The 25509-nt window shown below is 36.0% G+C and overlaps 3 protein-coding genes across 3 annotated transcripts; 2 read left to right on the top strand and 1 right to left on the bottom strand.

Annotated features, from left to right (window-relative positions):
• Positions 1 to 253: 253 nt before the first annotated feature.
• Positions 254 to 12767, bottom strand: LOC110161993 (beta-galactosidase-1-like protein 2). Its single transcript, XM_055166968.1, has 19 exons — positions 12626 to 12767; positions 11595 to 11783; positions 11428 to 11496; positions 10763 to 10858; positions 10540 to 10648; positions 10275 to 10367; positions 10121 to 10202; positions 9062 to 9126; positions 8886 to 8970; positions 8103 to 8246; positions 7486 to 7566; positions 5857 to 5963; positions 4962 to 5108; positions 4680 to 4751; positions 3712 to 3790; positions 3565 to 3652; positions 2110 to 2224; positions 1884 to 2000; positions 254 to 1089 (listed from the first exon to the last, which is right to left on the bottom strand). Exons 1-19 carry the CDS (start codon positions 12721 to 12723, stop codon positions 1003 to 1005), a joined length of 1923 nt encoding a protein of 640 aa, XP_055022943.1. The 5' UTR covers positions 12724 to 12767; the 3' UTR covers positions 254 to 1002.
• A 33-nt stretch (positions 12768 to 12800) lies between these two features.
• LOC110162033 (beta-galactosidase-1-like protein 2) lies at positions 12801 to 20627 on the top strand. The gene is made up of 20 exons (XM_055166969.1): positions 12801 to 12941; positions 14543 to 14579; positions 14677 to 14847; positions 14913 to 14981; positions 15458 to 15553; positions 15617 to 15725; positions 16243 to 16335; positions 16410 to 16491; positions 17065 to 17129; positions 17200 to 17284; positions 17689 to 17826; positions 17929 to 18009; positions 18354 to 18457; positions 18555 to 18701; positions 18799 to 18870; positions 18952 to 19030; positions 19123 to 19210; positions 19287 to 19401; positions 19871 to 19987; positions 20090 to 20627. Exons 3-20 carry the CDS (start codon positions 14684 to 14686, stop codon positions 20198 to 20200), a joined length of 1815 nt encoding a protein of 604 aa, XP_055022944.1. The 5' UTR covers positions 12801 to 12941; positions 14543 to 14579; positions 14677 to 14683; the 3' UTR covers positions 20201 to 20627.
• A 211-nt stretch (positions 20628 to 20838) lies between these two features.
• Positions 20839 to 24650, top strand: ilvbl (ilvB (bacterial acetolactate synthase)-like). Its single transcript, XM_020926867.2, has 14 exons — positions 20839 to 21186; positions 21560 to 21761; positions 21936 to 22063; positions 22136 to 22386; positions 22456 to 22555; positions 22632 to 22729; positions 22819 to 22955; positions 23028 to 23162; positions 23236 to 23350; positions 23451 to 23620; positions 23739 to 23809; positions 23884 to 23955; positions 24079 to 24184; positions 24259 to 24650. The coding sequence occupies exons 1-14, from the start codon at positions 21076 to 21078 to the stop codon at positions 24435 to 24437; spliced, it is 1875 nt and encodes a 624-aa protein (XP_020782526.1). The 5' UTR covers positions 20839 to 21075; the 3' UTR covers positions 24438 to 24650.
• The last annotated feature ends 859 nt before the right edge of the window (positions 24651 to 25509 follow it).

Raw genomic sequence — 25509 nt, forward strand, 5'->3', positions numbered from 1 at the left:
GTCTGGTGGCGTCACTTGCTTGTTTCCATGGAGTTTAATTTAATATGCCACTGTAGATCTTTCCACTAATAGAAACAGAAAAGTTACGCAGTGCACCTTTAAGGTCAATCAAGCAAGCATTCACAAAGGGCTTCAATTGATGCTACAACTTCTATCTATAGCATTGAGTTTTTCTTTATTATTAACCAATGTATCAAGCAATAGTTCTTACTCCAAACTGGTCTAATAATAGAAAGAATGAGCTTAGACGGTGCAGGTTGTTCAGTATTTACTGTCAGTTAAAGTGTTTCCTTGTGAGGGCTTCTTTATGGCACAATACACTTTACATACAAGTCCTCTGTTTCCATTCTCACCACTGTCATTTCTGCATCATCAGTTCACACTTTATGCATGTGACTCTTACAGGTGTTTCTTTGCCACAGCAGTTCAGTCTCAGAGAAAGATGTTAGTTCAATCAGAAAATAAACAACTCTGAAGAAAAAATGCGTCAAGTTCCGTTTTTCAAAGTAAAGATTTGTTAATTCAACTTTTTCTTTGAATTTCACAGTTATTTTAGTATTGCAGAAACAGAAGCCTATCCCTCTTCCCATGGGAATAAGGTTGGGTTTGCCCTGGCTCAATGTTATTACAACACAACAATAAACTCTCATATTAAATTTACAAAAGGTAGTTTACAGTCTCAAATGCATATTTAGATAGAAAGATAGGCACACAGGCATATGCAAATGGTCTGAGCATAGAAATAATCACAACATTACAAACCTGGAATCATCTCACAAACAAGAATTACAAACATGAATTATTCAGAACTAAAATTCACAATGTTTACAAACATTTTATATAGACCAAAAGACATACTTCCAATGTGGACTTAAAAAGTATCATTAAATTAAGTTGTTGTTTGTCATTTTTAGGCATAAGAAAAAAGAAGCAAATTAGATATAGTACCCTTAAGACATATTTTGATTAGTCTCTCCATAGTCGCTCTAGTGCTGGCTCAGTTCACTGGACATCCACAGTCATGCCGTAGTCAGGGCTGGGGGTGAACTGGATCTTACCATCGGATTCTTGCTCTTCGAAAATCATCAACTGTCAGAGATAAAATAACATGGATGGACTCACAATACATTTTAGCGCAATGTTCAGTTACATCCATTAGCAGTAAAAAGCAGGCTCAGATCCAGTTATGTGCTTGTACCATTAATGTACAAGCAACAGTCTTTATTTTTCGTCATTCTGAAACCCATGCAAATGTATGTGTATGTCTATTAGGTTAGTTCAGTTTAGTCTTTATTTCAAGGGACAATGTACAGACACATTAAGCTCATAAAAGCACAGATGTTCCGCACCAGATCATCTCCAAACATTTAGTTTTCACCTAAAGTCCCTTATTTACAGAGTAAATTATAAAATACAATTACAGTCAACAATTCACACTGTCCATTGTCTGACATACATACACTCACACCATATCACACACTAGAAATAGACCGATATATGGATTGGCTGATATTTGGACTTTCTAGCGTATCAGCTATTGGCCTGAAATCTCCAGCAAAGGCTGATTATTTTGTTATAGGAAACCTGCAGCCTAAAAATACACATAAAGATTTATTTGAACACATAAGTGCAAATAGATAACTCCTGAAAACATGACTACACAGCTCTCTTATGGGTTTGTGGTGGAAAAGGGCAATGGGTGAGTTTATAGTAAATTAAAATTACATAATTTGGCGGGGAAAAAAAAATCTATTGAATATTGGCTCAAGATCAACAGAGCATATCAGCCATCATTCTGGACAGATGATTCTGGAAACAAACGGCATCGGCCACGAAAAAACCCATATCCGTCAATCTCTGATGTTCACATAACAAACACGTACCTGGTTATCTCCTCTGTTGAGCCAGGGGGCCGGCAGATATAAAGTCTGCTGTGGACCGACTGAATAGTACCGTCCCAGATTTCTTCCATTGACAAAGACGACACCTTTTCCCCAGCCCTAAACAAAACATTCAAATAAACACACAGAGCTTTTTAGTTAGTTCTGGAGAGTCTATTACTAAATACAAGTATGAAACACAAAAGTATCATTATATTTTCCAGCTTACAGGAAGTTTAAGAAAGGTATCTTTAGGATCCCTTTTTATGTACAGTTTGGTTTGGAAAAACCCAGGAAAAGATGGTCTCTGTTTCATAGGGAGCCAGTGGCCTGAAGTTTGCAATCTGGCAAAACAAGGACAAATAAGCACTGATATTCGACAATTTTCTTAGACAATTTTAGCTGAAATTGTCATAAATGATGTAAGAAGCATCAAAGCAGGAAAACTGAGTAACTATAGTCATGTACATGTACATGTATTAAATGGTATATAGTCACATATTTACATAGCACTTTTTATGGCACTCGCACACTCGCCCACTCACCCATTCACCCATTCACACACACATTCATACAGCAGTGTAGGCAGACACTGGGGAGAAGGCAAGTTAAGTGTCCTGTCCAAGGACACAATGACAGCATTCATCTGTGGGAGCTGAGATCACACTGCTAACCTTCAGATCAGTGGACAAACACTTCCAAATGAGCTACTGTCGCTCCCATTAATTAAGCATTAGTTTGATTGGTTGTCCATGCACCTTTTTCCTTTCAGAGGTTGCCATAGCAATCAATTGCCAAATCTACCATTCTCTCTGTACTTAACATCTAACTTCGTTCACAGAAAACCTTAAATTTACTCTTGGTTTTGACCCGGGGGGCTCAGACCTCAATGTTCTTTTAGCACTTAATTCACTACTTTGCTTCCAAAACCTCTGTTAGTTAAACTTTATTTCTGTAACATTTTCTCTGAGCTGTCCCTTTCTCTAACCATTTCACAGTCCAGCCAATCCTTCTCTGCCTTTTTCTTAAAACTACTCTCTATACTGTGAAACATTAAAGGTCCTATATTACACAAAAGTGACTCTTGTTTGTTTTAAACATGTTATAGTGCTGTTAAATCATCAAATACATATCTGGAGATATGTTTTGTTTCATTCACACATGTTTAATCCTTTATTATTTATTATTCATCTGTCTACTTCTCCAAAGCTCAAAATGCTCTGTTCCACCTTGCGATGTTATGTAGTGGTAGTTGTCCAGTTAAAATCTACATTTTACATTTAGTTCAAAAGAGATGGTCAATTCCAGGGGTGAAATAATTATTTAGTGAAGGCATATGGAGTTAAAAAAAACAAAACAGTAGAGCACTTCTTGTATTACCACATGACATCACAAGGTGGAACAGAGTGTTTTCTGATGAGGAAACAACATTATAACAGAGATCAGAAAATAGTGTAATATGGGCCCTTTAAAGATGCAACATGCCATATATGTAGTTTTCAATAATTAAATTAAACCATTTAAAAGACACAATGGGTGTAACTTGAATAAACCTTGCATTAAAGGTGACATTTTCTTTTGTTATTATATTTGGTTAGAAGCAGCTTTGTAATCAGCAACAGGAAGGAAAAGGTGGGAGATGTAATGACAGTGAATTACCAGAGGATAATACTTAAACACTAACTTGTTTACAAAGGCGGGCTTCATTTCCAAACTATAAATAAGGAAATCTCGCAAAGGCTGCTTGTTTAACTCAATGTCCCCGACAATACCTGGAACAAAAGAAAACATGTTTATTTAATATGTATTTAAAGTCAAATTTAAATTGTACCTTTTCGTTGTTCATCCAGAGTTGTTCCATAATTCACTCTGCCAGTATTTTCCACCAAAAAGCTCAATGTTCTTTTTCCCTATAGAGTGTATGGATCAGAAAAAAAAGTTAAAATCATGAATCATTATGTGAGTTTATTTAAGGTTTATAAAATTAAACATACCCTTCCCTTTTTACTGCTTAATGATACACTATGTAACTTTTCCTTTTTCAATAGAGATGATTTGCCTGAAATGTTCCCTGGTACTGCATAAACTTTTCTATCTTTTTTTCCAATTATGTTTTATGTAATCTAAAACTACCTACTAAACATTCATTCTGTGTAATTGTGGGCACAGAGCTGATCTGTAACTTGGTCTTAATGGCAAGGCATTTAAAATATCGTACACTACTAAACATAATGATACAGTGCTATGCAGTACACTAAATCATTAACAAACTACACTACCAATAAAAAATTTCTTTCCCTGGTTACGTGTATTGCAGATTCTCACTCAAGGCATCAAACTATGAATGGCACATATGAAATGTACCAAACAACAAATAAACACAAAATAACGCAAGAGAAAATAAAATGAAATAAAAAAAAATATAATTTAAAATTAAATATCCACATTGCTTTGAACCTTGGTTTGTGCTTTTGGCATTTCTTGACCCAGACAAAGTACAGCTGTGAAGTGAAAACTATTTCATGTGAATTAATCAAGAAGCTCACTGAAGGAAGGCCAAGGGTTTTGCAGCTTGGTCAACAAAGCAAAGAAAATTTGAATATAAAATATAAAAAAAAAATTTGCTGCTTTATTTCACTCTTTTTTGCTTTACTACATAATTGCATATATCTGGCTTCACACTAGTATATTTGATGCATTCTGTGTGTATATAAATGTAGATATATGTAGAAAGTGGTAAACATAAAGTGAGTCCAAACTTTTGACTGGTAGTGTATATTTTACAAAATAAATATATACCTTTCCATCTGGTAACACGAGTTCCAAGACATTATAATCCAGAACACCAACAAAATCTTTGTCGACAAAAACCTATGAAAAATGACACATTACTGCAACACATCTCCAAGATTAGTGTAAAAGTCACAGCCTGACACTATTAACAAGCCACGCAATCAGCACAGATCCGTGGTGCTACTTTTGACAAAAGAAATCTACTGCCGCCTCAGAGGGATAAAGTGCAATGTTCTGAACAAAAATCAAACGTGTGATTCAGAAAAAGTACTGAAAGTTTTTCCTCACCAAAGCTCGATCTCGGATGTGGTTGTTGGAGTTAAGGGTTCCCCCAGAGTGAATGGTGGTTTCATACAAAGTGTATCCGTAGGACTGTCCATTGTGGTTGTTCACTGGTAGATTCTCCATGTTGATGGGCTTTTCAGACTTAAAAGGCTGCAAAAAACAGACAATCCAATCCAACTTTATTTGTATAGCACATTTTAGGAAAGTAGTGTGCACAGAGTAGATACAATATAAATAAACACATTGAATAAAATATAGCATAAAAATAAATTAATTTAGCAAGTTTAGCAAAGAGGGTTTGTAGAGACTCTTCTGTCAGTCTACCCCAGGGCAGCTGAACAGAAGTAGCTTACCAAGTGATTTTAACCATCTGGAAAATACTATCAACTAATGCATTACTATTGTTATTATAGATCCTCTGAACAGTCGACTTGCCATACTAATTTGCTTCCTAACTTTGAGATCAAAATCTTCCTTGCAACTCAAACTATCAGTAACGAATAGCAGGTGCCATGCTGAATCCCCTTTTGTTAGCGATTACAGTGTCACGCCTGATTGGTATAGTTGTTTCTCAATGTCTTGATTAAACAATTATGTAACATTAGACACAATCACACCAACACTTTGTGATTGAGCCCAATTGTCAGGTCTTCAAGTTTATCATTCAAAGCCGTTTTTGTAGAACATTTTGGCACCACTTGTGAATCACAGTTTGAGAACCAAGAAAAACAAAGGCTTCTGCTAGGCTGCTAGAAATAACAGAAAACACAGATCTTAACTTCCTGAATATAATATCAAGCATTCTTATAACGTCTGGGTAGTTTTTACAAAGCATTGGGGCTTTGAGCTGCTATAAAATTACATCATAAAATGTCCTCTATCCTGATAACTCTATTACCTTGTCAATGAACTGCAAACTGTCCCAGAGAGATTGATGCTGATGGACGACTATAGGCTGGTATGCTTTTCTCTCATCCACAGACGGCATCTTAGGGAGGTCCTGAGCTGCAAGATATTAGGAAAATAATTAATAGATATCTCTGTGATAAAGTCTGACATTTTCATCCCCACTACTTCATCCGATTCCCAAAAGTCCCCAGATCCACAGTTTTACAAGACTCCACTTTATAATGGTTAACAGCCCTCCTCTGATTGTCTGACTGCTTTTTTAGGTGTTAGCGCTAGTACAGACACCGGCTCTCCCTGCGGAAAAGCTTGACAAGATTCTCTTATCGCCAAGTGAGCGCTTAACATCCTCTTAAAAAATCTTTGAATGTCCAAACCTGCACTTAAAAAAGACATTACAGTTGTACAGTTGTAATTACACTACTATGCTATACTATATGTTCATTTTGATGTTCATAGCTTTCATCTTCCTGTTCTGTGAGACATTTTGAGGGCTTTTTCCCAATTCAACAGATATTATATTTCTTTTTGAATTGCTAATCGCTATGGCAACGATGCTAAATTTCCATCATTCGGAAACCCAAGGAGAGATTCTGAAAGGGCAATGGGCAATTAGTTGGGTCACAAATGAGTCTATTCTCCGTGCCAGTTCCTATTCTGATCAATAATTGGTTCAGCAAGGACATCATAAAACCTATGCCAAATTGCAATGTAATGAAATTTATAATGCAATGTAATCTATGTAAGATCTAATTATAGAAAACAATATGAGGAAATGAAAAGCTTATCAAAGTTACTCTCATATCTGGGCCACTGCACGTTGTTTAGCAGACTACAGAGCATAAGGATGAATCATGCAGGCCGCTTTTCAAACTTCAATCAGTGCCTCTCTGAGAAAATTGTTATTTTGTTGTGCTGGACTCAGTCCCAGATGAGATTGCCCAAAGCTACATTTCTACCCCTGGCCACAAAACACTAGTGTTCTGGCCTTAACCACAAAACCATTGTTTTACAAATCACAAAATGGACAAGGAATAAACCTGATAAAAAGACAAGCATGTAATTTTCACAGTGGGGGTGATTGAGGGACTGTCAGGGTGCGTTCACATGCATAATGCAGTCTCAACTGAAATCCAGGAACTGTAATAATCATGTAAAATCATCTAGGTAGCTAGCGAATTAACCTTTAGAGAAAAACATTTGTAAAAAGTGAGAAGGGTGAATATTAGGCACTAGGCAGACAAGATTAATTACGAATGGATTGGAATCACAATGAGAATGAAATTGGAATTAGAAAGTTGCATGTGCTTCAACTTTATGAAAGGAATTAGAAGATACACAAAAATATTGCAATCAAATCTAATTTTTATCTTATTGTACCTGAAGTTTAGACCTTTACAAAGATGTTCTAATGAATGGGATTCATGTATTATTTTATGAGTTCACATCTCTTGTTCTTATTAATGTTCCTGGATTTGTTTACAATGTATACTCTACTTTTAAAACATATATTTCACATCTATGGCATTGCCCAGCTCTATTCTGATCTTGATTTGAAATATACATTGCAACTCTGATAAATAATGTAGTCCAAGTATAATGCTCAAACAACAACACTCACTGTGGTAGTGGCTGAGTACATTTCTTAGAAGGTGATACTTGGTGGTGTAATCCCCAGACTCGGATAATGGAGCATCGTAATCTGAAAGATAATGTCCTATCAGAAGTGCAGGCTAAGGAGCGAGGCAGCGGAGCTCACAGCACACACCTATCACGCATCTCCAGGCCGCAGCGGACCGAGACACATTCAGGTTATCTTGACACAAAATGTAGCCTTTTTAAAGTATAGCGCTAAGATGCACTCAGCACAGTCCAGAAACCTATGAAGGCTGCTCAAGGTAAGAGGTGGCCTGAGCACTTCTAAAATTCTCATCTTTTATATAGAAGGTCATTACATGTTAAGTACCCTGAAGGAAAATATTAAGCTCACTGTACTATTTTTCACTCATTTGTTAACATTTAAAAGAAGGTAAAGGTGGAAGGCCAAAGTCAGAGGTGTTATTTGCATATGTACATGGATTTGTGGAGTTAGGAAACATCCTCGAAGAAGCTAATAGGATTTTAAAACTTATACAGGTTAAGCACTGAACTTCAAGATGGAAAGAAAAATATTTTATCATTTCTGGTAATGGAGCATTAATATTATTAATGTGTAATTAAAGATGTGATTAAACTTACCATAGCTTGTTATCATAGGTTTTGGTGATGGTAGTCCAACAGCTAATGCTCCGTTCATGAATCCAAAATTTGTACCTCCATGAAACATGTACAGGTTGATGGACATATCCATTTTTAGCATTTCTGTGACAACTGCCATCATTTCTATCAAGAACACAGTGAAATACAGTAAAACAACTGTGAAGTTTGATGGTTAGACAGGTATAAGCATATATTTTACAATTTAAATGGGTTAATACGGCTTTCTGTTCTTGGTCTATAGGGACTATAGGGGTCTATACAGTAGTATTTATGTTCAAAGTTTCATGAGCTTCACGGTCACTCGCTGTGACCAGTTGCAGAGTCTCTGGCAGTCTGCAAAGCACTGAACTAGCACAGATCTGAATCCACCCTGAGTCTCCTTTCATGTTCTCTTCAGAACTGAGAATTTTAGTTTAGTTAGTTAGTTTTTCTAACTACTGTGACAAACTGCACAGCCTGATTTTCACAATTGGGCACATAATTAGTGTTAGTGGAGTAGTAGAGTAGTTTGCTATTTGTAAAACACGGTTAATAAATTATAAACAAATATTATTTACATTTTCTTTTCTTTTCTTTTTTTTTTTGCAGTTTAAGGACAATGAAAAAAGGAATGACGTGTTCGCTGCTCCATGATTGCTCATCCATATTATCTTGTATTAGATTACAAGTGTAAAAATGAATTACTTTTGACATTGCCCTGTGTATAACTAAAGCACTGCCTGACCCTGACTGGTTTCCAGCAGAAATAGAGTGGCTGCCTACCCTCAGCAGGGAACACATGATGCAGACCCCCCCAGAGATCAAACCAGCCCGACCAGAACTCCATCACCATCTTCGGCCTATTGGGCTGGGAGAAAAAAGTTATTATGCTGCTATGAGCAGAGACAGTGTTATCATATTTGACTAATGTAACAGACAAAAAATGACACTTAACATACCTGTATGTCATCCAGATATTTGATATCTTTTGGGTTTAGCTTCTGAAAATTTATTGTTTCCAGAGCTGGAAAAAAAACAAAAAAAAAACACAAAGATAATAAATATATTAAGACAAGTAAAAACACCTAAACATTATTGTAAATGTATTAGTGTTGTATTAGAATTAGGATAAAACAAAGCTGAGACCCAAACTTTTTTGTAAATGAGTACATTTTGTTTTTCCTCAAAGATATTCTGTAAAAGCAGTTCTTTGTGACAAAATGAGACATCTGTGCACTGTCTATGTCTTATAATAAAATCTTTTATCTCTCATAAACCCATAAAAGAGCTGTAAGCAGCGCTCTGATTGACTGCACTTTGGCGGTTTGCTCCAGTTTCACTTTACAGTCTGAATAAAGCCACTCATATGCCCACAAACTAATGAATGTGAATGTTAAAGAAGTGCCAAAGGGACTGCGTGGAAGTAGTTAGATAGATTTAAATACCTATTTCCTCCTTTTGTGGTTTGAAAATCAGGTGCACCAGCTTTTTTAAATCCACCATAGAGACTATTAAAGAGTCTGTATTACACTATTTTTTGATCTATGCTATAATGTTGTTTCCTCATCAAACACATATCTGGAGTTATTCACACATGTTTAACACACAAATCCTGCATATTTAAACTGAGAAAACCCTCTGTTCTGCCTTGTGATATTATGTGGCGATACAGGAAGTGCTCCACTATCTTTTTAATCTCCATACAACTTCACAAGAATACTTTGGATGATTGTCAGCCCTGGAACTGGCAATCACTAGCACATCATGACATCACAAGGAGGAAAAGAGCATTTGGAACTTTGGAGATATAGACAGACTAATAATAAATGGTTACTCAAACATGTGTGAACTAAAACAAAACACAATTCTGGGCATGTGAGGTAACAACAGTCATTTTGTGTAATATGGGACCTTTAACTGTAATGGTAAACAAATAAAATGAGGTTCCTAAATAAAATGCAATGGTTACATATGTGCATGTATCACCAACAGTACGTGTGTGTTCTGTCAGACAGTACCTCCTTTCACTGCTCCCTGCTTTAGGCCGTCTGTGTTGTCTGAGGTCACCAACAGTTCTGTGATGCCTCTTGACAGTAAAGCCTTGAAAGACAAGTGCATACTAGTCACCACACGAGAGCTATGCAGACTATATTTTTATATTTAAATTCTTACTTCCTTTATGAAGGTCATATATTCTGTGTCTTTAGCATAGGATCCATATTCATTCTCCACTTGAACTGCAATGACTGGACCTCCAGCAGAGTACTATGCAATCCAACACAGTTTAATTATGATCTTGTAAGGGCCTATATTACACGATTTTCGGATACAATGATGTTATCAAGAAAATGATTAACACATTTTGCGTATGATAGGACCTTTAAACAAATTGTTAATTACCCTGTCCTGTATGTAATATAATATCTTACAATCTCACCTGATACCGAACAACTTTTGTAATCAGCTGGTCAAAGTATGTGTTGACTGCGTCTGTAAATCCAGGGTAAGTTGTCCTTAGTTTCATGTTTGGATCTCGCAGTAACCAACTAAATAAATAAATGGTCAAAAACATCACCGTTGGTATTTATATAACATATTCATAATTTAGTAACAAAGTACTATCAGGAAAAACAAAACAAATAGGTCAAAATATATTCTACCTTGGAAGTCCTCCAAAATCCCATTCAGCACAGATGTAGGGTCCTGGTCGCAGAATCACCCACAGTCCTAATCTGTCTGCAAGCTGAAGGTAAGCTCTGGAAAATATGCATACAAAATATAGTTCTTTAGTTGTTAAATCAGTTAATTGGTAGATCCTGTTTCAGTTGACTAAATTGCTATTGTGTTATTATTTTAACATATTCTCATGCTGAACACAAGGAAGAAGAATGCAAGGACTGAGTTGGAGTTTTAGGAGTGATTGGACAGTTTAATCTGTATTTTAATGTATGAATATACTGTTTACTAGTACATCTATGAACACACAATATTGTAAGAGATTCTAGTCATTTTGAGAGCTTTTGCCAGCACTCCTTTTAGTAGTGGAGTCACTGATGCACACAGCAAGACTTCAGTAGACCAAGAATTTCTTCAACTACAGCCCTAAACAAGGCATTAACATAACCACTCTCTGGGAATCAAGTTTGAATGTAATACAGTTGTTTACACCTCTTGCATAAAGAATGTTTATAATGGAAATGTGATGTTCTGTAGGCTTTTGGCGTTGATACAAGGTGAAAATCTACTCTAAAGGACAACAGTGCCACCTTCAGGAATATTTACTACAAGACAAAAGAACAACTCCAGTTTGTGGGTTTTAACATACTCTAAATCCAAGTCATCCTCAAAGTTAAAAACCCCTCGCTCAGGTTCATGTAGATTCCAGGGCACATAACTGCAACAAAATATAACACATATTTTTTAATGTAGTAAAATCTATTGATGGCTAAATATGTAAGTTATAGGCACATATTTATCAACTCTGTGTCTTACGTTGTGAGTGTATTGATGCCACAAGCTTTCATCTTGAGTAAGCGGTCCTCCCAGTAAGATCTGGGCACTCGAAAGTAGTGGATGGATCCTCCCAAAATACGAAATGGTTTTCCTCCCAACGTGAATTGAGAAGAACTGGCTTGAAGTTTCTCTGTTCGACTCATTTTTCGTCCTCCTAACAACCTCTTACTTCAGGAAAATAAAGAAAATAATAATTATATTGAGCATGCATACAGACACGTGCAGTGGATCAATCCTTGCTGATCTGGTTCAAAAAGTAGGTAACAGATTATCAAAGGACAGCAGTTAACCTAGGTGTGTACATTAGTGTTGTAATAGATGACTGGTGAGATAATGTGGTTGAGGATTTATATTGTATCTGTACTGTATTTGTCAGTGGAATACAATGACATTCATAAGTATATGAATATACCAAAAAATAAAATTTAAAATTACAGAATTATCTGAGGCTACTGAGGTTGCCAAACAAAAATAACATATTAAAAAAAGTTTAAATGATTGTAAGTGAAATATACTGACATTTAGAGTTCAGATAAAAAATATTCATGAACAGAAACAAAATCATGAATCTGATAATGATTGCTAATGAGGTTGCCAAATAAAAATGTCTACACAGATGAGCATTTTGTAGCATGAAAACATGTGACAAAGTACTTACAATGTTCAGTTTTGTTTTGTTTTTTACCATTATGTATTTTATATTACAGTGTGTACTTTCTATTACCCAGCTACTTTACCACTTTTTGTGCAAAGAAAAGTTTTTTTGCAGACAGGTTTAATGTCCACATAAGCAGTCTCAGACCAGGTTAAGGTTCAATTACCTTACTCAAGACAGTGTAGACAGGTTATACATTTTTAATAAAGTGCAAGCGGTGTAGTATCACATTAGACACCGCTAGAAACAGATCTGACAAGAATGTGCATGGTCCGTTGCCTTTATCAGCTTTATCAAAGTTAACTCCATGCATGGCTGAAGTTACGTGAGGAGAGTTGAAAAGTGGAGTCCTTACCTTGACCGGTGGTAAATGATAAGTGCGCAAACTGCCACGCAGAGCAGGAGAAAGTACCTCTGCTTTAGTGACAGGCGGACACATGATAATCTTTCCATGGACAGAAAATCACCTTTTTAATCTGCCACTCTAGTAACATAACAATTCCTCTGTGATCGTCATGTGAGTTTAGTCATGTCACGTTATGCTGCAGTTTAAGATTACGAAAATTAGTTCTGCGACATATGTAAATCATGAGCACTACAAAGCGTCATGATAACAAGCAACGCGTTGACATGATCGGCGGCATAAAAAGTCAAACTCCGAGGTTTTGAAGGTAAAATTACGTGTTTAACATGCGCAAACTTGATATTAGCAATAGCTAACTAAAATGTATGTAGCAGCTAGTGGTTAGCTAAATACTGAAAACAAACACAGTGCTGTTATTTAGGGACAGTCACACAAATACAAACCTGGACAAAACGAAAAGTTGTCAACAGATAACTACTACTACTACTACTACTACTACTACTACTACTACTACTACTACTACTACTACTACTACTACTACTACTACTACTACTACTAATAATAATAATAATAATCAGTGTTGGGGAGTAATGGATTACATGTACCGGAGTTACGTAATCAGAGTACAAATTATGAGTAACTGTATTCGGTTACAGTTACTGTTTGAATGAGTGGTAATTGGATTACAGTTACTTTGTTGAAATAAATGGATTACACTGTGGTATTTTCCTGTTTTCACATTTTTGGCTATATCTATATATATATATATATTTTTTTTTTTCTGTAATTCCACTCATTGCCGGACACTAAACCAGGTCCAAACCAGGTCTAAAACCAGGTCTAAAACCAGGTCTAAAACCAGGTCCAAAACAGGTCCAAACCAGGTCCAAACCAAGTCCAAACCAGGTCCAAACCAAGTCCAAACCAGGTCCAAACCAGGTCCAAACCAGGTCTAAAACCAGGTCTAAAACCAGGTCCAAACCAGGTCTAAAACCAGGTCTAAAACCAGGACTAAACCAGGTCTAAAACCAGGTCTAAACCAGGACTAAAACCAGGACTAAAACCAGGTCTAAAACTAGGTCTAAACCAGGACTAAAACCAGGTCTAAACCAGGTCTAAACCAGGACTAAACTGGGTCTAAAACCAGGTCTAAACCAGGACTAAACCAGGACTAATCCAGGACTAAACCAGGTTTAAACCAGGACTAAAACCAGGACTAAAACCAGGACTAAACCAGGTCTAAAACAGGATTGAACATGACTAAACCATGCTGCGTGGACTGTATCTCCTCGTCTTCTATCAATAATATTTTTAATTTGGTTCAGTAAAGTCTGGGCTTTTTATTTTCTTTTATCAGACAAAACTTCTTATGTTAAGATATCCTAGTCTTTTCTTCTCTACAGCAAATCAGGTAATCCAAAGTATTCAGATTACATTACTCACTTTAAGTAACTTAATGGATTCCGTTGCAAACTACATTTTAGGGTATGTAATCTGTAATCTGTAAGGGAATACATTTTAAGTAAGTAAGTAAGTAACCTTCCCAACACTGCTAACAATAATAATAATAATAATAATAATAACATCATCATCATCATTGTCATCATCATCATCACTGTATAACTTTTTCATTATTAGACTACTGTAACAGCCTGACAATCATAGTCTACATAAATGTTTATTATACATTTAACTGTACAGAAAGAATAGTAGGCTATTGCATCTGTAAATAGATCATGTTGTACCATGCAGTAGATTTTTGGCCTAACCCCTATCTGGTGTTTGAAAGGGAACTGTGTGAGACAAAAGACTATTATGGCTCTTTTTAACAATGGTTTCCCTTATATGCAAGGTTTGTGACTTTCTGGCACAATCCCAGTGTTTTTTTGTTTTGTTTTTTCTGACCAGTTTACAAGCCTGCTTTGACCATCCTTCTGGATTTCTGGTAAGGTTTGATTTTGTTTTATCATAGTCTGTCACAATTACACAAGCAAAAACTAATTGCTAATATTACAGATTTTTTTTTTCTTTTTTTAACCAAGTGTTGAAATGGAGCGTGTAGACGGTTTGAAGGACACCACTTGTCAATTCACTCTTGATGGGAAGCCTTTTCGGATCTTGGGGGGATCGATTCACTACTTCCGAGTTCCCAGGGAGTACTGGCATGACAGACTACTGAAGATGAAAGCATGTGGCATCAATACACTGACCACGTACGACACAAACGCAACCCAGGAATGCACTATTTAAAGCATTATTGACAGTGTTCTTGTATTAGATATGTCCCATGGAATCTACATGAGCCAGAGAAGGGGGCATATCACTTTGAAGGTCAACTGGATCTTAGGTAATACACATTATTTGTTATTTTGAATTTGTTTAGATTTTATTGAATGTCCTATATTGCATAATTATTATTACCTCTTCAAAAACATATCAGGAGTTTTGTTTTATTTAATTAACACATGTTTGAGTAACCCCTTATTATTAGGCTGCGTACATCTCCAAAATTCAAAATGCTCTGTTTCATTTTGTAATGTCATGAAGTGGTAGTTTTCAAGTTAACAGCTATCTATTGTTCAGTAAAGATGGTCAATTCCAGGGTTGGAATTAATGCTTAATGCAAATGATGCTAGAGAAGGTGTTTGCAGTTTAAAAACACAGTGGAACACTTCCTGTATTACCACATGAAATTAGTTTTTGTGTTAAACATTTGTGAAAAAAAACCTTCAGGTATGTTTGTGATGAGGAAATAGCATTATAACATACTATAAATCAGAAAATAATGTCATATCAGCTCTTTATTGGTCTTAATTCTTTCAGGGCCTATGTGTCTTTGGCTGCAGAAGTTGGTCTCTGGGTGATCTTGCGGCCTGGACCATATATTTGTGCTGAGTGGGACTTGGGTGGACTGCCAAGGTAAATACATCATCTTTGCCTCCAGTTAGAAAATAGCAAACAAGCATTTTACTTTTCTTTCAGCTGGCTGTTACGTGACAAAAATATGCAGTTACGGACATCTTATCCTGGTTTTATGGAAGCTGTCAACCTATACTTCGACAAGCTAGTAACTGTTATTAAACCTTTGCTGGTAAGATATTTCTGCTCCTTAGAACAAGATATTCAGTCTTGTATACTGTATACTTGTTTACTATACTTACTTGTATAGTCCAGTGATGGGATTTTCGGTCCTTTATGAGATCTGTATCTTTTGGATTTGTTCATTTCAAAGAGTCATTCAAAAGGCTGGCTCTTTTACCATTTTTTTTTATATGACAAGAAGCCAATGTGAAAACTCATTTTATCTATAAACTAATCACAGAGAGAAATGACCAAGGCTAAGATTTTTTTTAAATCATTCATTTTTCCACTGCAGTTATGCATAATCTAAATAAAATGTTGCTCTACAATAATAATAATAAGTTAAAAGCTAACTGTTTTTACAATGCCAAATATGTTTTTTATGGGCAAAGCTTGTGCTGCCTTCTCTATTTCTGTGCTGATTGTTTGTTGTGTTGGTTCAGTGTTAACCAGTGTAAAAATGCATAAAAATGAGAAAGAGAAAGGTCACATCAATAATATAGTCAAGTCACCATTTTTTTCTGTAGTATAAAGAAGGAGGCCCAGTTATTGCCCTCCAAATTGAGAATGAGTATGGATCATATGCCAAAGATAAGAACTACATGAAGCTTATAAAAATCGTGAGTAAAAACATTGAACACTAAAAGGCTGTAGTTTATACCACAATTGAAATGACTGAATATTTGTTGTGTAGTGTTTTCAGAGCAGAGGTATCAGTGAGCTGTTAATGACTTCAGACAACTGGGAGGGCTTGAGGTGTGGAGGCACAGAAGGAGGTACAACTCAAAATCAGCGCACAATTATTTTAATAAGTTTAGTCAATTTTATATTATAAATTTATATTATAAAAACTGACTCTTGTGGGCTTTAAGTCACAGGCTTTAAGTTTAAAATGTTGCTACTTCATCAAAAAATATACCTGGAGTTGCATTTTGTTTCATTTACACATGTTTGAGTAATCCTTTATGATTACTCTACCTACATCTCCAAAACCCAAAACGCTCTGTTCCATCTTGTGAAGTCATGAACCTGTCATTTTATAGTTAACAGTTACCTTTTATCTTTTTTTAGTATAGATTTGCAATTCCAGGTCTGAAATATTCTAATGATTCTAGGGAAGGTGTATGGAGTTTAAAAACACAGTGGAGCACTTCCTGTATTACCATATACAAGGTGGAACAGAGTATTTTCTGTTTGAGAGAAGAACTCAGCCTGAATGTGCAGGACATGTGTGAATGAAACAAAACATAACTCCAGGTATGTATGATCAGAAACATTATTACAACATAGATCAGAAGGTGTAATGGGGCTCCTTTATTTGCATGTATCTAATGGCATTGTTTCTGTAGTTCTGAGAACCATAAATCTCCAAAGACTATCATTTGGAGCTATTCAACACTTAGCTGACATGCAGGTAGCTGTATTTACAAGTGGTTTGTTTATGCATTTGGATTGGCAAAATGAAAATGAACTTTACCTTGCAGCCACAGAAACCAGTGATGGTGATGGAATATTGGTGTGGCTGGTTTGATGTGTGGGGAGAGCATCATCATGTGTTCCACTATGAGGGTATGGGTAAAAATGTGTATGTTGTAAATTAAAGATGCATGATGCAACTTTTCTGGAGGAAAGTATACTACCAGATCTCCATGTAAATCTTATTGTTTTACCTGGAATGTTCCGTAGTTTTCCTTGGAGATAAGTAGGTGATACCAACCAGGCCAGATCTGTCATCAGATCTGAAGTCATATTTATATTGTGACCCTGCTCACAATAATGTATCTTATGAGCAACAAAAACACATGTAATTTAATAACTGCTAGATAGATAATTAAATGCTTTCCTGGAACATGAGGCAAAGCAAGAACATCTCCATGGGACCTTCCTCTAGAAAAAGACACCACAGAGGACACCTTTAAAGGTGGTAATTTTATAGGAATAATGTTGTAACTTAATTTTTTAACATTAATCAGACATGATTAATGTGGTATCAGAAATCTTGAAGCGAGGCATCTCCATTAACCTCTACATGTTTCACGGTGGGACCAACTTTGGATTCATGAATGGGGCGATGGATCTCGGCAATTACAAACCACAGGTCACCAGTTATGGTTAGAAAATATATACATTATTAAATTACTTTTTTATTTAAGAATGATCTGTAAATAAACTAGCCAAGGTAATAATAGTGATTGTTTTTGGTATCATTGCAGACTATGATGCCCCTTTGTCTGAGTCTGGAGATTGCACTGAAAAGTATTATGCCTTGAGAAACCTATTCAGCAGATATCATTGTAAGGCATTTAAGCTAAACAACAAACAAAACATAACCAAACAAAAACACACCTGGAGATGTGTTGAGTATTATTAGTCTGTCTACATGTAATGAAGCACTAATTTTCAAGTTAACAGTACCATTTACCTTTGATTTGGTAAAGTTTTGAAATTCCAGTGCTGAAACGATTCAAATGAGTGTTTCCAGTTTTAGAGAACTCGGCCTTAATATGCAGGGTTTGTGTGTTAAACATTTGTGAAACAAAACACAACTCCAGGTATGTCTGTGATGAGGAAACAACATTATAACATAGATATGAATATAGCATAATATGGGCCTGTTAAATTTTGAGCACCTTTGCAGATGAGCCTCTTCCAGAAGTGCCAATTTCTCAGCAGAGGAGAGAGTACAGCCCTGTGATTGTTGAGCAGCACCTGTCACTGTGGGACATTCTGCACCTCACGGAAGTAACACAGGATTTAGTCTAGATCAGTTGTTTTTAAGACACCAAAATGGGGCAACCTTTTATTCACTTTATTCACTCACTATTTTGTTGCTGTTCAGTCATGCAGATCTGAGTTACCAGTGAACATGGAGAATCTCCCTGTCAATAATAACAATGGTCAATCATATGGTTACACTTTGTATGAGACAAGCATAACATATGGAGGGAGTCTTCAGTCTAAAAACAACATCAGGGATAGGGCTTTGGTGAGACCAGTTTTCAAATACAGTTTAGAGTAATCATCTATACAAGTTACAGTCGCCTGTGTGTAATATTTTAATGTTACTGTTCATTTTGCTGCAGGTGTTTGATAACAGACAGTTTGTTGGCATGTTGGACCCAAGAAATCATGAGGTGGCACTTTTGGATGGAGAGGTATCAAACACTATAAAAATACAAATACAATAATAATAATCCCATTAAACTTCATAATAATTGTGTTTAACAAATAACAAGGGAGAGAGACTTCTGAGTTTACTTGTAGAAAACTGTGGCCGTGTGAATTATGGGAAAGCTCTTGACGAACAGCGTAAAGGTCAGTTTTTTTCCCAATGCAAAAATTCTTTCAATAATTTACTGCAAAAGGACCATAGACTATGTAACAGCATTTCTCTCTTGTAATAATAGGCATTGTAGGAGATATTTTCCTAAATCAGATTCCATTGAGAGGCTTCACAATCTTCAGCTTGGAGATGAGACTCGATTTTATAAATAAGTAGTTTTGCTTTTTCATACAGCCAAGACACCTTATATTTACATGGTCTTTTTCATTGAGTGTCATGTCTTTTCAGATTGCTAATATCAGATAGATGGAAATCCGGCACCAACTGCACTTCTATGCCTGGGTTTTTCAGAGCAAGACTGTATGTTGATGGTCCACCAAGAGACACCTTCATCAAACTGCCTGTAACTTTTTTCCTAATTATTTTTCCTAATTACTCTTTGCTGGTACGTTTTACTGATACCTTAAAATATATAGCCTATAATTTATATAACCTATAAACATCTCTACAGCTAAAAATGCTCCATTCCACCTCATGATATCATGTAGTGGCAGTTTTCAAGTTAACAGCTACTTTTTACCTTTAGTTCAGTAGAGATTGACAAGTCCAGGGCTGAAATCATCCAAATGATTCTAGTGAAGTTTTATGAAGTTTTAAAACACAGGAGCACTTCCTGTACTACCACATGATCTCATAAGACGGAACAGGGTATTTTCAGTTTGAGAGAAGAACACAGCCTAAAGATGCAGGGTTTGTGTTTTGAATGAAACAAAACACAACACCAGGTATGTTTCCAATGAGGATACAACATTATAACATAGATCAAAAAGTTGTGTAATATAAGCCATTTAAATGTATGTATTTATTCTCAGGGCTGGGCTAAAGGAGCTGTATTTGTTAACAGTCACAATCTTGGGCGTCATTGGTCGATTGGTCCTCAACACTGTCTTTACCTCCCTGGACTTTGGCTCAACAGTGGAGAGAATCAGGTTGTTTTTTAGTTTACAAACCAACATTTATGTGTAAATAATTAATCCACTTGAATCAAGTCAAATTTAACTCCTATGTCTACTTGTGCTCTATTTGCTTAGGTAATTGTTTTTGAGGAACAAAAAACTGATGGCGTGATTGTTTTTGCTGAAAATCCAGAGTATGGAAAGACAACTGATGTGTACAAACTTCCTTTTTGTAGTTTATTATAAAAAGACATCTCCACACATTTCTTGCTTAGAACTTAAGCATACACATGTCAAGAGATACTGTCCAATGATAATAGGCTGCTTGCATCTTATATTATTTTGTTGAAGCTGTTTGTAGTTGATCCATTATCAACTGAATACTGACCACCTTCTAAACATCTTTGAAATTAATGTATAATATTACAGTTTTGGGGCAGTCAAAACCAGAGACATTTTTCTGAATGAGTTATATGTTGTGAACCTTGGCCTATTTCATTTCTTATGGGTCCTGAACTTTGTAAAGACATGATAAGACTAAAAGTTGTTGAACCCTTGACCTCTTTGAGACTTGTATTGGTCAAAGGGCTTGTCCTTCACCTTATTACACTGGTATGAATACATTGTAACGTATCCGTATACTCTTCACAATAAAACTATAATTTGTCAATAATTGCCATGGCTATTTGCTCATTTTAAAGACAATTAAAACTATTAATTGAAATAACATATATATATTATTTAAAATTATACATACGGGAGTTGTAGTGCTTAAACTGAAATAAACGTGCAAATACATGTATTTTATTTTGAAAGTATTTCCCAGAAGCAGTGGGTAACACCTGAAGGCTTGATGCATGAGTATATCCCTTGTTCCTGTATCTCTCCAGCTATTGCGGAAACACGGAAAGCATTTAGCCTTCAAGCAGAGGACAACGTTGCTGAAAACATATACTATTTGGTATTTAATTTGTTTACTAAAGCCAAACTTAAATAGAATGTGACTTGTAGTATTAGTTTTTGCGTTGTAGTTTTATATTCGTCCTGCACAGAGCTCCCAAAGTGCAAGGAAGTAAACACATAAACAAACCTTATATCATTTTTATCTGACTGACTTTTCCATGGATTATGAAGCGCTGTGCACTGTGCTTGGATGCGTGTCGGGGATAGCTGCAAGTGGACTCCTCTTTGCAGCCTACAGACTTGGCTTACTTTATCAGTTGTTCCATAAGGTAGGTTCTGTTCCTCAGAATCATAAGTTATAGTATGGAATTGAACGTGCAGCTGCTGTCAGTCAGTAGGCTCATTCAAAAGAAGCCAGCATAAACTGACTTAAAGTAAACTATCTTTTAGCCTGCAGTGTAACCTGAGTCAGCTGAAAGGTAAGCTGCCTCATTCATGCAAACTTTGAACAGGCTATCCCAGTGGTTTTCTATGACAATAGTTGATTATAGAGAAATTGTACTCAATACACAGGCAATTAAATAAATGACAATTGGGACCAAGCTGCAACAACCAATATCTGTTTGTTAACTGTCTATCATTTATTTTTGATTAATGACTGTTAAATCATTGAAATGACTGTGCTGTTTTTTGTTCCCTCAGACAGAGACGAAAAGTCCCCGTCATGGGGGTGAGAGTGTGGCTGAGGTTCTGCGCGCTCATGGAATAAAGTATGTGTTCACTCTGGTTGGAGGACACATCTCTCCCATCCTAGTGGCCTGTGAGAAAGTGGGCATTCGTATTGTGGACACCAGACATGAGGCCACAGCAGTCTTTGCAGCTGATGCAGTTGCGAGGCTTTCAGGTGCACTTTGTAAAAATTGACTGTTTATCTGTATTTAAGCATTCTTAAAACAAATTTGTGTTTAAAAGACACATTTATCTGGTGTGATTTTACTGGTAGTAAGAAAATGTTATTGGTTCAACAAAAACAACATCATTTCTTTTTTGTCCTAAAAGATGTCTCCTAATTTAATAGGAACTGTTGGTGTGGCGGCAGTTACTGCCGGACCAGGACTCACCAACACTGTCACAGCGGTAAAAAACGCTCAGATGGCTGAATCCCCCTTACTGCTCATAGGGGGAGCTGCTGGCACTCTTCTTCAGGTGAAGGACAAGAGTTTTTATAACCATTTTAAAAATGAACCTATATCTGATCTTGTACTGTTTGGGTTACAGGGTAGAGGCGCACTGCAAGATATTGACCAAATCTCTCTGTTTAAGCCTTTGTGTAAATTCTGTGCTTCTGTCAGAACTGTTCGGGAGATTGTACCCACTGTTAGAAAGGCCCTGGCTATTGCTCAGTCAGGAACTCCAGGCCCTGTCTTTATAGAGTTTCCCATTGACACACTGTACCCCTACCACATTGTGTCTAAAGAGTTTGGTGTTAAAAACCCCCCAAAGGGCTTAATGGGCAAATTTGTCTCCTGGTATGTAGTCTTTTCACTTAAACTAAGACTATGTACAATATGCATATAAATATCCATATTATTTCAAAGGTATCTTAATAATCACCTCATGAACCTCTTTGCTGGAGCATGGGAGCTGAGAGATGTGTCTCCTCTTCCTGTGAATATCCCACAGGCTACAGATGATCAGGTATGTTTTTTTTTTTTCTTTCTTTAATAACTTTATGGCTCTTCTATTTCTGAACATGTCTGTTTGTTTATAAAAGTTACAGACATGCATAGAACTGGTAAGTAGAGCAAAGAAGCCAGTTATCCTGCTTGGAAGCCAAGCAACACTTCCTCCAACACCAGCTGATGATATCAGGTAACTGACATCTTTTTTGATTTATTGTATTTCATGAACACATAAGTGTACATCTATACAGAAAGTTTTAGGTCATATCTGTCTTGCAGGAAGGCACTGGAGGACTTGGGCATACCTTGCTTCCTGGGTGGCATGTCTCGTGGAATGTTGGGTAAAGACAGTCCTATCCATATCAGACAGAACAGACGTGATGCCCTAAAGGAGGCTGACCTGGTCATTTTAGCTGGTATGATAACAGTACAGTAACATGTTAAGTCAGTCAGATTTTCATGATATTTCACTGTGGTTGTGTTGACAGGCACTGTGTGTGACTTCCGTCTGAGCTATGGCCGTGTTCTGAACAGACGCAGTAAAATTATTGCTGTCAACAGAGATAGGAGCCAACTCCTAAAAAATTCAGATATGTTTTGGAAACCAACTGTTGCAATCCAGGGTACTGTTTCAGAACGCCTGTACCCAACACATTGTAATGTTGATGTTATTGAAAATATTGTTTTGTTTGAAAGGTGATGCTGGTTCATTCTTGGTGAATCTTTCCAAAGGCCTTAAAGGCCATCGCTGTTCTGAGGAATGGCCACAAAGCCTTAAATCTGGTGACACAACTAAAGAGAAAGCTAACAGGTTGGTTTTGTTCTTCTCTCTCTAATACTATCCCCTCTCAAACTATTAAAAGACATTTCAATATCTGACAAAAAATATCCTTTTTCTTCTTTCTGTAAAGAACCAAAGCAGAGGATAAGACTGATCATCACCTGAATCCACTAAAGGTTCTTCACTGTGTAGATGAACTCATGTCTGAGAATAGTATCATTGTTGCAGATGGAGGTGATTTTGTTGGAAGTGCTGCTTACATTTTGAAACCAAGAGGACCTCTGCGCTGGCTTGATCCAGGTTGCCAAAAGTCTTGATATGCATTGTACTGGTCATAACTGATGTAATAAACTATAGCCACTGTTAGAGCTACCATGTTGTTACTTATATGACATTAAATTTTAGTTTTTGTTTGCAGGAGCCTTTGGGACTTTGGGAGTTGGAGGAGGATTTGCACTGGGAGCAAAGCTGTGCCGGCCTGATTCTGAGGTTGACATAGTTCTGTTTCTTCAAGTACACATTAGACATGGATTAAAACAAACAAACTCTGTGTGTATTTTCAGGTTTGGATAATCTATGGTGATGGATCTTTAGGATACAGTGTAGCAGAAATTGACACTTTCACTAGACACAAGGTAACCATACATTCTGTTCATAATATTATGTAAAGGAACCACTAGTACATTGTAGGATACAGGTTGTAACTTCCTTTGACAATTTATAATGGTTTTGTTAAAATTGGTTTCCATTTTTTGCAGACTCCAGTTATTGCCGTGGTGGGAAATGATGCCTGTTGGAGTCAGATCTCTAGAGAGCAAGTCCCCATGCTTGGTAGCAATGTAGCATGTGGCCTTGCATTTTCAGGTAGATCAGCCCTCCTATAACATCCTTATTTTATGTCACATTAAAGATTGTATTAACTATAATATCTTTTACAGATTATCATGTAGTAGCAGATGGTTATGGAGGCAAGGGCTATCTCATTGGACGTGAAGACGAAGACAACCTGTGTGACATAATTAAACAGGCACAGAAGGATTGTCATGAGGGAAAAGCTACACTTCTTAATGTTCTTATTGGGAAAACTAACTTCAGAGAGGGCTCTATCTCTGTGTAGAAAGAAACTACATCATGCCTTCACTAAAATGGATACTGACTTTGACCTCACCTTTACCCCATTATTAAAGCCATAATTAAGTACATTATTTTAGTTACCTACTTATGTAAAATGGAACTATGGGCTTTATGCTCTGCCATGTTACAACTGGAAAAAAAATATTTCACCTTATCTCACCAGTTATTACAAAGCACATATATATATATATATATATATATATATATATATATATATATATATATATATATATATATATATATATATATATATATATATATATATATATATATATATATATATATATATATATATATATATATATATATATATATATATATATATATATATATATATATATATATATATATATATATATATATATATATATATATATATATATAGATATAGATAGATAGATAGATAGATAGCATAATATAGCATAATATAGCATAATATAGCAATATGTGCTTTGCAATATGTGCTTTGCAATATTGGAAGGAACTATTATCATTAACTAAAACCACTCTGCCTTTCCTCAAATTAATGAATGAATGTTAGTAACATTGGGATTTATTTGTTCCAATAAAAAAATCCTCTAAACATTGTTTGTTCCTATAACAATTAAATGTATGCAATTATGTGGATGTTTCTGAAGGGAAGCTGTGTCTGAAAATGAAGGCCGGGTGAAATCCTTGCACTTGAATTAACTGATTGCATTTTGAAGTAAATGTTCTCGTGTTCTGACTTGAGAATATAAATTCAGCTCATAAATAAAATGCATTCATTGTTTCTGTGACTGAGTTTGATCTTGATCTCCGTTCGCTATCACCAGAAGATGGCGCAGGACTGCAGTGCGCTGAAGTGTTCTTCAACAAATGTGTGTGTGCACAGTGCACATATAAAACGTATTTTAGCTTCCTTATAACACCTAGCTATAGGTTCTCTGAGTTATATTCTCTTGAGCTTGCAATAAAATCGTCCAGTTTAGGAAACAGGACTATAAGGAGGAAACGTTGAGAAGAAATATGTTTAATACATAAAGCATGGGAACTATTCACCAAAAAGCAGAATT

This window comes from Boleophthalmus pectinirostris, unplaced genomic scaffold, assembly GCF_026225935.1.
Source record: "Boleophthalmus pectinirostris isolate CB_2022bp ecotype Guang Dong unplaced genomic scaffold, ASM2622593v1 HiC_scaffold_9, whole genome shotgun sequence".
Classification (NCBI taxonomy): domain Eukaryota; kingdom Metazoa; phylum Chordata; class Actinopteri; order Gobiiformes; family Gobiidae; genus Boleophthalmus; species Boleophthalmus pectinirostris.